This window comes from Pseudorasbora parva, chromosome 3 (genome assembly GCF_024679245.1).
Source record: "Pseudorasbora parva isolate DD20220531a chromosome 3, ASM2467924v1, whole genome shotgun sequence".
Lineage (NCBI taxonomy): Eukaryota > Metazoa > Chordata > Actinopteri > Cypriniformes > Gobionidae > Pseudorasbora > Pseudorasbora parva.
Window position 1 is genome coordinate 20,128,275 of NC_090174.1, and position 13,924 is coordinate 20,142,198.

Here is a 13,924-nt window from a genome sequence, read left to right on the forward strand (position 1 = left end):
TAAGTAACATGAAACTGAATTTTAGAAATGCTTTTGAAAAGAAAAATTGTGCGTTTAATAAACATATTTTTTCATCTTATGCTGCTCACTTTTCATAATATATATATATATATATATATATATATATATATATATATATATATATATATATATATATATATATATATATATATATATATATATATATATATATATATATATATATATATATATACAGTATTGTTCAAAATAATAGCAGTACAATGTGACTAACCAGAATAATCAAGGTTTTTCGTATATTTTTTTATTGCTACGTGGCAAACAAGTTACCAGTAGGTTCAGTAGATTCTCAGAAAACAAATGAGACCCAGCATTCATGATATGCACGCTCTTAAGGCTGTGCAATTGGGCAATTAGTTGAATTAGTTGAAAGGGGTGTGTTCAAAAAAATAGCAGTGTGGCATTCAATCACTGAGGTCATCAATTTTGTAAAGAAACAGGTGTGAATCAGGTGGCCCCTATTTAAGGATGAAGCCAACACTTGTTGAACATGCATTTGAAAGCTGAGAAAAATGGGTCGTTCAAGACATTGTTCAGAAGAACAGCGTACTTTGATTAAAAAGTTGATTAGAGAGGGGAAAACCTATAAAGAGGTGCAAAAAATGATAGGCTGCTCAGCTAAAATGATCTCCAATGCCTTAAAATGGAGAGCAAAACCAGAGAGACGTGGAAGAAAACGGAAGACAACCATCAAAATGGATAGAAGAATAACCAGAATGGCAAAGGCTCAGCCAATGATCACCTCCAGGATGATCAAAGACAGTCTGGAGTTACCTGTAGGTACTGTGACAGTTAGAAGACGTCTGTGTGAAGCTAATCTATTTTCAAGAATCCCCCGCAAAGTCCCTCTGTTAAAAAAAAGGCATGTGCAGAAGAGGTTACAATTTGCCAAAGAACACATCAACTGGCCTAAAGAGAAATGGAGGAACATTTTGTGGACTGATGAGAGTAAAATTGTTCTTTTTGGGTCCAAGGGCCACAGGCAGTTTGTGAGACGACCCCCAAACTCTGAATTCAAGCCACAGTACACAGTGAAGACAGTGAAGCATGGAGGTGCAAGCATCATGATATGGGCATGTTTCTCCTACTATGGTGTTGGGCCTATTTATCGCATACCAGGGATCATGGATCAGTTTGCATATGTTAAAATACTTGAAGAGGTCATGTTGCCCTATGCTGAAGAGGACATGCCCTTGAAATGGTTGTTTCAACAAGACAATGACCCAAAACACACTAGTAAACGGGCAAAGTCTTGGTTCCAAACCAACAAAATTAATGTTATGGAGTGGCCAGCCCAATCTCCAGACCTTAATCCAATTGAGAACTTGTGGGGTGATATCAAAAATGCTGTTTCTGAAGCAAAACCAAGAAATGTGAATGAATTGTGGAATGTTGTTAAAGAATCATGGAGTGGAATAACAGCTGAGAGGTGCCACAAGTTGGTTGACTCCATGCCACACAGATGTCAAGCAGTTTTAAAAAACTGTGGTCATACAACTAAATATTAGTTTAGTGATTCACAGGATTGCTAAATCCCAGAAAGAAAAAAAAATGTTTGTACAAAATAGTTTTGAGTTTGTACAGTCAAAGGTAGACACTGCTATTTTTTTGAACACACCCCTTTCAACTAATTGCCCAATTGCACAGCCTTAAGAGCGTGCATATCATGAATGCTGGGTCTTGTTTGTTTTCTGAGAATCTACTGAACCTACTGGTAACTTGTTTGCCACGTAGCAATAAAAAATATACTAAAAACCTTGATTATTCTGGTTAGTCACATTGTACTGCTATTATTTTGAACAATACTGTATATATATATATATATATATATATATATATATATATATATATATATATATATATATATATATATATATATATATATATATATAATTATTATAATATATATATATATAATTATTTCAGATGTTTTCAGATTGTTCAACCCAAGGTTTTTTTTAATTAAGAAATATATATGATTACATAATATTTTCATGTTTAACAGATGTTTCCCTTTTTCTAGTGATAAATGTTTACTGTTTAATTGATCAAATTGAATTAAAAATAAAATTGAATTAAAACAAAGTTAAAAATGGTAAAAAATGGTGTTTGGGGGGTAAAATGTGTGTTATTTTGGCAAGGTTGGCAATGGGTCTATATATCACATAACAGTCGCTTCACGGACTTGGCAACAAGGTGCAGTTGAGCTCTGTTGGCATTTGACATTGCCGCTCCGTTGCTCTGATTGGTTGTAGGTGTATTCAATTGATGTCTTTCCTGGTTCGGTTGAAACACGCCCCATAATCACAGCCCAATGGAGCAGTTTCAGACTCATATTCTGACTAGAATCGAGTATGACCACGTCAGGCTAACAAATAAGGGATTCTGCAGCCTGTGACAGCGAGCTGGTAATCGCTCTGTTAGACAAGCATCATCAATATGATCTGTAACAATGCAATAGCTACTAGTAAACCTTGAAGGCCAGAGATGAGAACCCCTATATAATCTGACTACCGGTATTTGTATTTAGTACCGCGGCTCTTGTTTGTCCTTTTTTACAATGATAATACTAAACAATGTGACAAATAAGGATGTCCAGAGAGTCTTACAAGACTTTTGGGATTTCAATGAATACATAGGAGTAAAAAAATAGGGCAACTTGGAGTATTTTAGAATCAGGTCATATGGTCCCTATTGAGAGGAAGCTCTCAAACAAAGAATAAAGTTTGTGTGATTCAGATTCAATTACTGATCACAATCATCAAATTATAATATCAATATGAACTCCAAATTCTATTGTGAAGCAATTTTCCTTGAATGATAGAATTATAATTAAACTGACAAGCAAATTTAGAATAAGGCTGCCTGACCTTTAATGAAGTTTAGATTTTCAAATAACTAATTATTAATGAAGAAAAAAAAACTCAAACAGTGGGAAAAAAAAGTGACACATTGATTTTATTGTAGAGTTTCCACCTTATCTTCAACCTTAAGGTTCTCCACACACACACACAATATATATATATATATATATATATATATATATATATATATATATATATATATATATATATAGTACCTGAAACACAGCTTGCTCTCCTGAAAAGCTGCCTCTTAAAACATGAGAAGACTTAAATTATTCACAGTTCTAGCCCAGAGAACATTCCGTAAAAGTTCATGGACACAAGTGACATTTGCAAATGTGTTTCCTGTAATTGCACAAAATAAAAGGCAACAAAACTTTGGCCACACCTGGCTAAAAATAAATATGCATCTCCATTATGCATTTAATAATCAGCTCATTCTGTGTGAACAAATGATTTAGTTCATAATAATCGGTTTTATAAGGCCACATTTCAGTCCATGGCCAAATATGCAAAGGCCACATGAAGTTTCGTCTTAAAAACTACAATATTAAAATATCTAAAAACAAAACAGTGCACAACATGATAAATGTGTGTCCTTAAACAGCATAATAACAATCAGTAAATAGACAAATACTATCTTTATTTCTTTAAAACTTTAAATCAATAGCCCTGTTTATTATAGCACTCCATGCCAAACTTCATTGATTGAGCATTATTGAATCATTTCAAGTTAAGATGGAAGGAAATATCCTTCATGGTATTTTGGGGGGATGACCACAATGGGCTCCCTGTTTCTAGGCCGCCACATTAGAACCTGGGCATCATTGGCATTAGGCTTAAGCAAGGCGTTTATCGGGATGGGTTCATTCCTAACTAGGACTTGAGGCTGCTCCTGGATCAGTGGCTCCATAACTGTGGCTCTTTGACCCAGAGGCTTCTTTGGATCCACTTTAATACAGAGCTGCATCCTCCAGCGGATGGTTCGGAGTAGCACCATTTCAGCTGTGGTTTCGTTCAGGGCCACCAGCCAGGTGGTGAAGCGTTGGTCCCTCTGGATGGAGCTCAGGAGAGCGGGACTGCTAGTGGTGCCAACTGGGACACTCCACGTCACACTTGGGCAGAAGTTGTCGTTCATGCTGACAGTGAGTCTGGTGCTCTTCTTAGTGGGGCCCACTATTGTGTACATCTCAGTGGTGCAGCCGTACCAGGGGTAATTCACACCGTCTGAATCACTGATGGCCTGGATCTGCCCACATCTCAGCTCTGGGATCTCCCAGCTGGATCTAAAGGGGGAAGATGACACTTATTTTTTAGATGATTTCAAGTTGTTTTCATGACATGGTGAGTTAATACACTCTTGCATCAGTGATGTACCTTCAATATTTACATGAATCATTTTCCACCCAATCTATAGAATGTGGGGGTGGGGGTGAGGGGTGGTGGTGGTGGTAGTAGGGGGTGGGGGGTTCCAGGGGTTTAAAACGATATAACTCCGATCTTTCAAGTATTAATATTCTTGTGTGATCGACGCGCCATCCTAAATGAACCCATCTCTTGCGTGATACCCAAAATTTAGAATATTTCTATCTAAAATGATTTATGACTTACAGGGTTGGCAGAATAATAATTATACACTGTTTGTTAATTGTTACTTGTTTGCCAGAGGAGAACTGGCACCCAGACTGAGCCTGGTTTCTCCCAAGGTTTATTTTTCTCCGTCATGCCCTGATGGAGTTTTGGTTCCTTGCCACTGTCGCCTTTGGCTTGGCTTGCTCAGTTGGGGACACTAAAATTATGATCCAAGTTATTCAACTAAATATACAAATTAAATGTATTAATTAGGTCATATTTAATTCTATAAACTATCCAAATTAAACTAGCCAAATCTAATTTTTTTGCAATATTGTCCTGTTTAACACTGAAGCTGTTTTGAAACAATCATCATTGTAAAAGCGCTGTATAAATAAAGTTAAAGGACAACTCCGGTGAGAAATGAACCTAGGGGTAATTAACAGATGGCTACCGAGTAGATCGTTCTCTGGAATGCATTTTCATGACAATCGAATGTAAAGAGTTTTATCTCTAAAAACAGATTAGCTTATAGCGCTTGTCTATGGGGCACAGGGTAGACACAGTCTCGACGAATCGATCCACGAGCGCTGTTCTAAGTGAGCTGGTCGATAGGAATTAAGTTTGTGAAATGTAATAACATGGACATTTTTATTTTTATTTATTTATTTTGTCTGTTGCGTTCAGTGCTTTCTTCCGGAAAAAACGGACCATTTGATATTCCAAGTCACAGTTCATCACTTGTCGTGGAACGAGTCGAGACAAGACATCTTTTCAAGATGGCGCCTGTCCGTGAACGCGTAATGCGCTGTGTTCATAAAGTATCTTCTTATTAAAATGTTTGTACTCTTACAAAGTTCTCAATGCTTCGGTTTGCATATAGGGACCCTCATTATGCTACTGTGTTAGTGTGAGGCTATTTTTAGCCTTGTTAGTGGTATTAACTAGCGATTTAATTTTACCACCCTGTGCCCCATAGACTAGTGTTATAAGCTAATCTTTTTTTAGAGATAAAACTCTTTACATTCAATTAATTGATTGATTGATTCCTAAGAAAATTCTAAGAACTAGAAGATATTCTTAACAGTTAACTACCATGTAATTTCCTGGAGTATGTTAATGTCAAAATGTGAATACATGATCTTAGTAGAAATAAAACGCTGGTAAAGGACAAGGCTTTGTCCTTCTTGGGGTGTGTTCAACTTTTCTGCTGCTGAGGAAACAATCCCAGGAAATTGAGCCATAAACATCACTAACATCCTGAGAAAGTTTTTACATAGTTTTTCATGCTACCTATGAAGAAAGCAGCTGAGATTATTTAGTTTAGTTCATTTTTACAATATTTTATTTACTCAGTCCAGTGGTGCAAAGGGCAGGAATGATTTTAGTATTTTGACACAATAATGTGACTAAATTATATGTATATACAACAATAAAAACACAACTGACCTTTTTGCAAATGTGTAGTTGCAAATTTATTTTTGTGTCAAATTGTTTCGTGTGGAGAATGAATGGTTGAGAATGAATGGTTATTTTAAAAGCTAAGTAAAGATACATTAAGTCATTTTCCCCGTGAATACTAGAGTGCAGTTCTTTGACTGACAAATGTTGCTATTTATGGGCACACTTTTAAAAATAAAAGTTTTGTGATGCAGTAGGACCATTTTAGTTTCCTCAAAGATGCTTTCTGTTTCCCCCTTCAGTGTAAAGCATATCTAAATAATCCTAAAAACCCTTTTCCACTATAACAAAACACTAGTGCAGTGGAAAGAGTCATTCGATATTAAAAGGTTCTTCCTGGAACTATTGATAACAATAAAGAACCTTTCGTTTTAAAGGTGTTGATAGAATTCGGGGCCCATGCGCAACAGTTTTCCACATTTTTTAAAAAAAAAGGTAGGAGCCCAAAACAATAAAGACACTAAAAAGGCAGTAGTATTCAGCATATCTATTCATATTATTACACAATGGACACACTTACACGCCTTCATTTCCATATATATTGAAGAAATCCATTTGATTGCAAGCCTGGATCCAGCCAATAGTCCAGATCTCTTTGCAGAGCATGGGTGGCACCTGCACCTGAGCTGATGCCCTGAAGTAAGGCGTGCGGTAACGTAAAACCACATTAGAGGATTCATCGATGACAGTTGGACTAGGATCAATGGAGGCTTGCAGTTCCAAGACTGTGATGTTCTCATGAAAACTTGGCTTGAGTTTTACACTCTGTACACATCCCATGGTGGAGGCTCTTTAGACTGGCAGCACAAACACCCATCAGTATCCAAATGAAGCAGTATTATTCATAATGAGAGTAAAAGGGCCCAATTGTCTCTGGTCACAGTGCTATGACATGATTCATGACATGACTCCTGACATGTCAACATAACGGATGACTACATGTCGTAAACTTAGCATTAATAAATCCCAGGTCTTTCCCCTCCTTCAGTCAAGCAAAAATGTAATAACCTTACATATTCATTTTAATATTTTTAATTAAACTTAATAATTATGGAACTGTCGCTATTGCGTGTTGTTTGGCTCAAAATGTATGATGTCAGCTCATACGTGCGTTTGATTTAAAACCTGAAAAGTCTAAGCACCTGTTAGGCACAATCCAACAGTGCGGCATTACGACCTGTTACGCTGCGCTCCAGTCAACTGAACTGTCGTATGCCGTTGAGTCGATCCATAATTCAAAAGGTCCATCAGGAGGGCAAAAAGAACAAGAAACATTACTTTAAGTTGAAATCCATAGAGGCTCTTTACGGCTCGAGCTCCACGCTGCGTCTTCTGGGATAACTTGACAAATTTTGCTGGTGTCAAATCAAATATCGGTGGTCTTAATTTCCGCGTCATAGTATCTGAGAGATTTAAAGAGCGTGACCAGTCGGGCTATTTTGTGTCGCCCTGGCCCTATTTAAGGGTAGTCAGGTTCCTCTGGTGTAATACAATACTTCAGCTGTTAGCTTTTTTTATCCAAGCGGCTTAGAATTAGACTTCCCTTCTTGACGACGTTTTGCATCCTGGGTAGTGTAGTTTAGAGTGAGGGGCTGGACAGTCCAGTATTCTTTCTTTCTTTCTTTCTTTCTTTCTTTCTTTCTTTCTTTCTTTCTTTCTTTCTTTCTTTCTTTCTTTCTTTCTTTCTTTCTTTCTTTCTTTCTTTCTTTCTTTCTTTCGTTCGTTCGTTCGTTCTTTCTTTCTTTCTTTCTTTCTTTCTTTCTTTCTTTCTTTCTTTCTTTCTTTCTTTCTTTCTTTCTTTCTTTCTTTCTTTCTTTCTTTAAGCTATTAATGAGAATCATAATAGAGGGAGTGAATGATTGTTAGGCCTTTAGCTGATCAAGTGCACTGCACACTTGTATAGTCTTCTATCAGTGAGAGAAACAATTAAATTCAGCAGCTTTACATATAAAGCGTTATTGTTTATAATTTTCCTATAGCGCTTTCCACAGTACAACATTCCAAAATATGCCACAACAGTGTAGGCCTATGTATAAAAACAATAATTGGTTTAATTTATTTATGATTATAATGGAGTTTGAACACAGTTAAGGCACTAAATTGCATGGCGCAGTGATTTATATTTAAATTAAAATTATTTTCTGTAAAACGTGATCAGTTGACCTACTTACAAAAAGTGAGGAAACTCATTGCCTTAAAACTAGGGATGCACCGAATATTCGGCAACCGAAATTATTCGGCCGAAAATAGCCAAAAAAAGCACTTTCGGCATTCGGCCGAATAAGTAAAAAGGCCGAATAATTTTGGCCGAACAATGACGTTTTTAATGACGCGATCAAAAAGTAACCCACGTAGAGTAAGAGATGCGTGCTTTATGCAGCAAACATGTCAGCAGTGTGGAAGCACTGTTTAGTGCTGAAATTTAGTGCTCATGTCATCGATGAGAAGAGGAACCGACTTTCATGTGAGAAAGCAGAGAAGCTACTTTTCATAAAGAAGAACCTGCCACTTTTCCTGAAGAAGTAGGCTAAGTAGGCTTATGTCTAAGACAGTTATTTATTTGTTGTGGGTTCATCCACATTTTTTGCACTATTCAATGCACATTAGTTGTTGTAGACATACAGAGTTACATTCTTTCAGCAGTCAGTTATAGGCCTAACATAGACTATTCAAGAAGGGGGGCTTCTAAGATGGCCAAATAAAAAAATATTTTTTATTTTACTAATTATTTATTTTAAGTTATGTTGTGCTTAGTTTGTATAATATCTGCTGGAATGTTAAAAAAAATTCAGTGTTAAATAAATATTTTGAAATTGTATTTTTGTTATTTGATTTATTTCTCAGAAAAGCAACACAAAATAGTAAAAAGCAAATTTTTACTATTTAATTATTATAATGGTAAAAAAAAATTGCCAAATAAATGGAAAAAATGCGAAACACCGCGTTCGGTATTCGGCCTTCGGTCTTCGGCCAAGCATTTCATTATTATTCGGTTTCGGCTTCGGCCAAGAATTTCATTTCAGTGCATCCCTACTTAAAACTATTAAGTAAATAAACCTTATGCTTTAATTTAAATAAATAAATCATAAATTATGTAGATAACTTAATATTTTCAATTACGCATTATAAGACAGCCGGTTTCCTCAAATTTTTACTGTATCTATCCAGCTGACACTTGAAAAAAAAAAAAAAAAAAAGCATTTGCTTCACAGCATGTCTGTCTGTCATTATTTGTTTATTTATGTGCATGTTTAAAGCGAGGACAACGCTATTAACTTTGTCGAGTGTAATTCGTTTATCTTGGTTTTAAGCTGCAATAAGGCAGCATGTGGATGCGTCTCATGTATCCGGCGGCTGGAATGTCTATTTATAGTGTAACTAGAATAGAAGTCGCAACACTTAGAACAGAGCAAGACATGATCTGGCAATGGACATGGTAGACCGTTCACTGTCTCGCAGTGTGAAGAACAGTAAACAGTAAAACATATTTAAGGCTGGAAGGATAGTAGAAAAACAAGATGCCTGCAAACCAGACTCGATCCAGGGCGAGGGAGCGAAACAATGTGCTGAACAGACCCGAGTTTATGTCTCTAAATCAGCCTTTAAAGAGCAGTAGCGCTGAAGCTCGCGGCACTGCGCGGAGGCCGTCGCAGAGACCGCAGCAAAGTCAACACCAGCCGGGCGAAAATGCGCAGAACGAGTCGCCCGAGAACAATAAAGAGAAGAAGGATTTACCAGAAGAAGACTGCATGCAGCTAAACCCCTCGTTCAAAGGCATCGCTATGAACTCTCTTCTGGCCATTGATATTTGTATGTCTAAGCGGCTCGGTGTGTGCGCGCACCCCACATCGTCGTGGGGAAGCGTGCGCTCTATGGTCAAGCTGCTCGCGCTCACTGGCCATGGCATCCCGTGGATCTTCGGTACAATTTTGTGTCTTACAAGAAGCAACACGTTGGCAGGTCAGGAGGTTTTGGTCAATTTGCTGCTAGGTGAGTTGTAACGCTTTTCTGATAAGGATAGCCTATACTGACGCTCCGAGGAACGTCTAAATGTAACACAGTCTAAAAACGTGGGTGGCTATATAAACACCAGGCTACTATTTTGGTCAAACACATGCTACTGCGATTGCGAAATGTCTTTCTCTAAACCAGCGCAGACCTTCTTGCCGAATGTATGACAGAAAAAAGTAAAACAGTTTATAGGCTATTCTTTTTAAATCCTTAAATTGACACAAGGATTTCCTACTAATTTAGGACAATTTAAATCATTTCAGGATAATTTCAGTGTTAGGCAGCCTACACGTAAATGTTAAATGTATTTGTATTTTTGAACCTCTGTCTAAAAGAGTTTTAAATGTAATGTAAATGGTTAATGGGATTAATGTGACATTCAATATAATTATATACATAAATGAGAATAAAAAAAAAAGCATGATTGTCATCCTGTTTAGCGCATTTGAGTTTGGAAATGAATTTGAAATCACATTGTGCTCAAACTGAGGGTTTTTCAGCAACTTGTGAGGATGCTGTTGGGTTTGTAGGTCAGTGGATAGGGGAATACAAGGATGTTCTGACTGACTGATGTGACTAGTTCATTGCACGCTGACATACTGAAAAGCTTTTCATTTATAATTTATTACTTTTACCACTGTTTTTATTTTACTTTGGGTTCCAAAACCCCAACATTTTTATTCTGTCTTTAGTTTTTCAGATTTATGACTTTATTTCTTTCACGGTACACATTATGAAGAACTGAAGTAAAACATTTTAGCATGAACTGCAAACAATAGGCCTACAGAAGGTCTGCATATTTTTTATTGGTTAAAACAGGAGATATAAAGACAAACGTTTCAGCTGTTCGGCCTTTGACAGTGCAACAATTCACGTTTTACTCAGCGATTATATTGAAGACATTACAGATCATCAGGTGATAATTATCTAATATCTTAATAAATTGATTCAAAAACTCCAGTTCAACTCCATCTGAAACAATGGGTAAACATAATAGGGAAAAATACATCAGGCAGTACATGGTAACAACAATTCCAAATTCACACGTTTCACAACAGATTCAACAATTGACATTTTTGATTATATTTGAAGGCATTAAAGATCATCGTTGATTATCAAATCGCTTAATTAATTGATTCACACTCCAGTTCAACTCCATCTGAAACAATGGGTAATCATAATACATGATTACATGATTAATCATAAGAACAGTACATCAGGCAATACATGCTGATTTTGTTCAAATATATTGTGCCCAAAGAAAGACTGTAGGTCCATATGGTACACCATCCATACAATGCAAGTAAATGATGACCAAAACTGTACAGCTCCAAAAAAACAGCAACATATAAATATAGTGTAAAGTTAATCCATAATACGATTCCAGTTGTTTAATCCATGTCTCTGAAGTGACTGAATCAGTTTGCTGTAAATCTTTATTTTAGCAGCCTTCTTGGCAATCCTGATTTCAAACTTGATTAGCTACTACAACTTGAATTATCAATCTTGGATGTTCTTATTATTAAGGGGAGATACAGCCTTGTTTATTCATCATACGTAAGCCTCTCCTCCATCGACATGAATTTTAGCAATCAAAATTCATGTATATACACGGTACTATCTCCTCTGTACCGTCAAATCTGTAAATTTTCTCTGGTGATATCAAATCATTTCATTAGGAATCCCATCCTGGTTTTGCAACAGTTTCAAGATGTCGCAGATTTGCTGTGTTGAACAACAGAAAGCTGCTTGGTTTAAAGCGGCTCTGATTTTTCCTAATCTCGAATGGTTTAAGCCTTCTTTGTTAGTTCTAACATGATATTTTTTAATGAGTTATGGAGATGCAATGGAATCTTTTAAAGCCACACTGTGTGATATTTTCCCCCTTCTAGCGGTGTAAAGGTATATGACAATCCAGTGAATATTAGTTTCTGTTCCTCTCAATTCCAATTTCGTTTTAACTCCTACGGTGGCAGATTTAGTCCAAGATTAACATGGCTTCCAGTTAGACCTCGTCCATGAGTGCCATCGAGTGTTAAAACGCGAAAAGCGAAGCTTGAATTTACGGCTATGTCCCTCTTTGGCTAATGTACTTTCAAGATGGAGGGGCAACATGGCGACCAGCATTCGAACCCCTCACCCGTATGTATTTTCAATGGCATATTATAAACTTACGAGAATACTTTATTACTTGAAAGAAGTAAATATACATTAATGAGTACATACATTTTTGAAAGAAATAAGTGTTTTTTTAAGCTAAGAATAAACTTAAAAAGTTACACAGTGTAGCTTTAAGCTAGCACTGAGAGATGAGTTGTAAAATAGTAGTTCCACTTTGGAAAACTGGAAGGTCTTTTGGTTTTTCCTTACTTATTTACACACATGTCCTTGTTGTAAAAAAATCACTATCATACTTGCAAATCACACCCTTGCTAATATATAGCCAAAAACATTAGTGTGAGTCTGACATTGCTTTAATAACATACATTAAACATCATTGCTTTACAGCTCTCTTACTGGATGTGATGACTGTAGCAGGCATGCAGAAGTTGGTGAAGCGTAAAGGGCCTTGGGAAATGGCACCCAGTTTCCTCGACTACCTGGCCATGGATATTTATTCTTTCCCAGCAGCACATGCAAGTCGAGCAGCCATGGTATCTAAATTCCTCTTAGCTCACTTGGTGCTTGCAGTTCCTCTGCGTATTTTGCTTGTGTTATGGGCTTTCCTAGCCGGCACATCCCGTGTGTTTCTGGGTCGCCACCATCTGACAGATGTCGGATGTGGCTTTGCCTTGGGATTCCTTCATTACAGTTTAGTGGAGATGGTGTGGCTCTCCTCCAACACTTGCCAGACTCTAATATCCATAGGAACATTCAACTGGAGCCCCCTCTACTGATCATTACGGGATTTCAAAAGCAGCTGCATGTTTTTTTCCCCCTCAAGGTTAAGTGACCTCCGCCTATACAGAAAAGTGCATGACAGAAACATGTACTGAAAAAAAACCTTACCCTAAACAGCACACATCCATTAGCTTGATTTGATAATTTATTGTTCTATTTCTGTCAAAGCAATACAGAGTTTGGAGAAACGCTTTGGAAAAGCATCAGGTGCACAGTTTTCTTTCACATTAAGAGAAAGGATGTTGATGCAAGTATTTTTTACTGTCAACTTTGATTAAAGGCCAAATCCCTTTGTGTGATTTATCAGTCGGCTAATGGATTTTATTGATCACAGTAAGTGAGCGAAACATTTGCTCAGGGACTTTATCAAGCAGCATAATGAGTCATTTCAGATTTCTATTTTCTTGGAATTGTATGTAATTTTCTGAATATTTACAATGTATTTGAGAAATGTTGTAAATGTAAACCACCATGGACTGTTTTACAGGACATCATGGATAATTTGAGACTTTTTGGACTGTCTGGAGTTTAAATTCAGTCGTACTGACATTTCACGATACTCCGATTGCATCGCATTTATATGAATGAAATTACTGAACATTTCAAGCACATTTTTCACTTTTACCAAAAAATCTCAATGTTGTTTATATGAAATTGTATGTTTTCAATTGCTGCAAGCCCCAGATGTGCCATTTTATATGATTTTCACTGCAGTGTTATATGTGTATGGGCCATAAATAAAAGAATCCCTTAAATCAATTTGATGATTGTTGTAAATCAAAAGTCGTTTAGTGCTGTACAGATATATGATACATAAATCAATCAAGTTGTACTTTATTTACCAACAGTATTTATTGGTTATAAGTATATGGCTACTGTGTATGTGCGAATAGTGAGATATCAAAAAGGGTTAGTTCACCCAAAAATGAATAATCTGTAATTAATTACTTATCCTCATGTTGTTTGACAACCGTAAGACCTTCGTTCATCCTCAGAACACAAATTAAGACATTTTTGTTGAAATCCGATGGCTCAGAAAGGCATCCATTGGCCACAATTACATTTCCTCTCTCAAG

The 13,924-nt window shown here is 36.6% G+C and overlaps 2 protein-coding genes across 3 annotated transcripts; one reads left to right on the forward strand and one right to left on the reverse strand.

Moving 5' to 3' along the window:
* Positions 1–3,124: 3,124 nt before the first annotated feature.
* On the reverse strand, positions 3,125–8,094 carry fam78aa (family with sequence similarity 78 member Aa). Of its 2 annotated transcripts, none has more exons than XM_067440016.1 (2): positions 7,079–8,094; positions 3,125–4,189 (listed from the first exon to the last, which is right to left on the reverse strand). In XM_067440016.1, the coding sequence occupies exons 1-2, from the start codon at positions 7,105–7,107 to the stop codon at positions 3,637–3,639; spliced, it is 582 nt and encodes a 193-aa protein (XP_067296117.1). In that variant the 5' UTR covers positions 7,108–8,094; the 3' UTR covers positions 3,125–3,636. The 2 variants fall into 2 exon arrangements, with proteins under 2 accessions (XP_067296117.1, XP_067296116.1); XM_067440015.1 differs by having other exon boundaries at positions 6,457–8,091.
* A 1,068-nt stretch (positions 8,095–9,162) lies between these two features.
* Positions 9,163–13,607, forward strand: plpp7a (phospholipid phosphatase 7a (inactive)). Its single transcript, XM_067438037.1, has 2 exons — positions 9,163–9,926; positions 12,456–13,607. The coding sequence occupies exons 1-2, from the start codon at positions 9,455–9,457 to the stop codon at positions 12,842–12,844; spliced, it is 861 nt and encodes a 286-aa protein (XP_067294138.1). The 5' UTR covers positions 9,163–9,454; the 3' UTR covers positions 12,845–13,607.
* Positions 13,608–13,924: the final 317 nt, after the last annotated feature.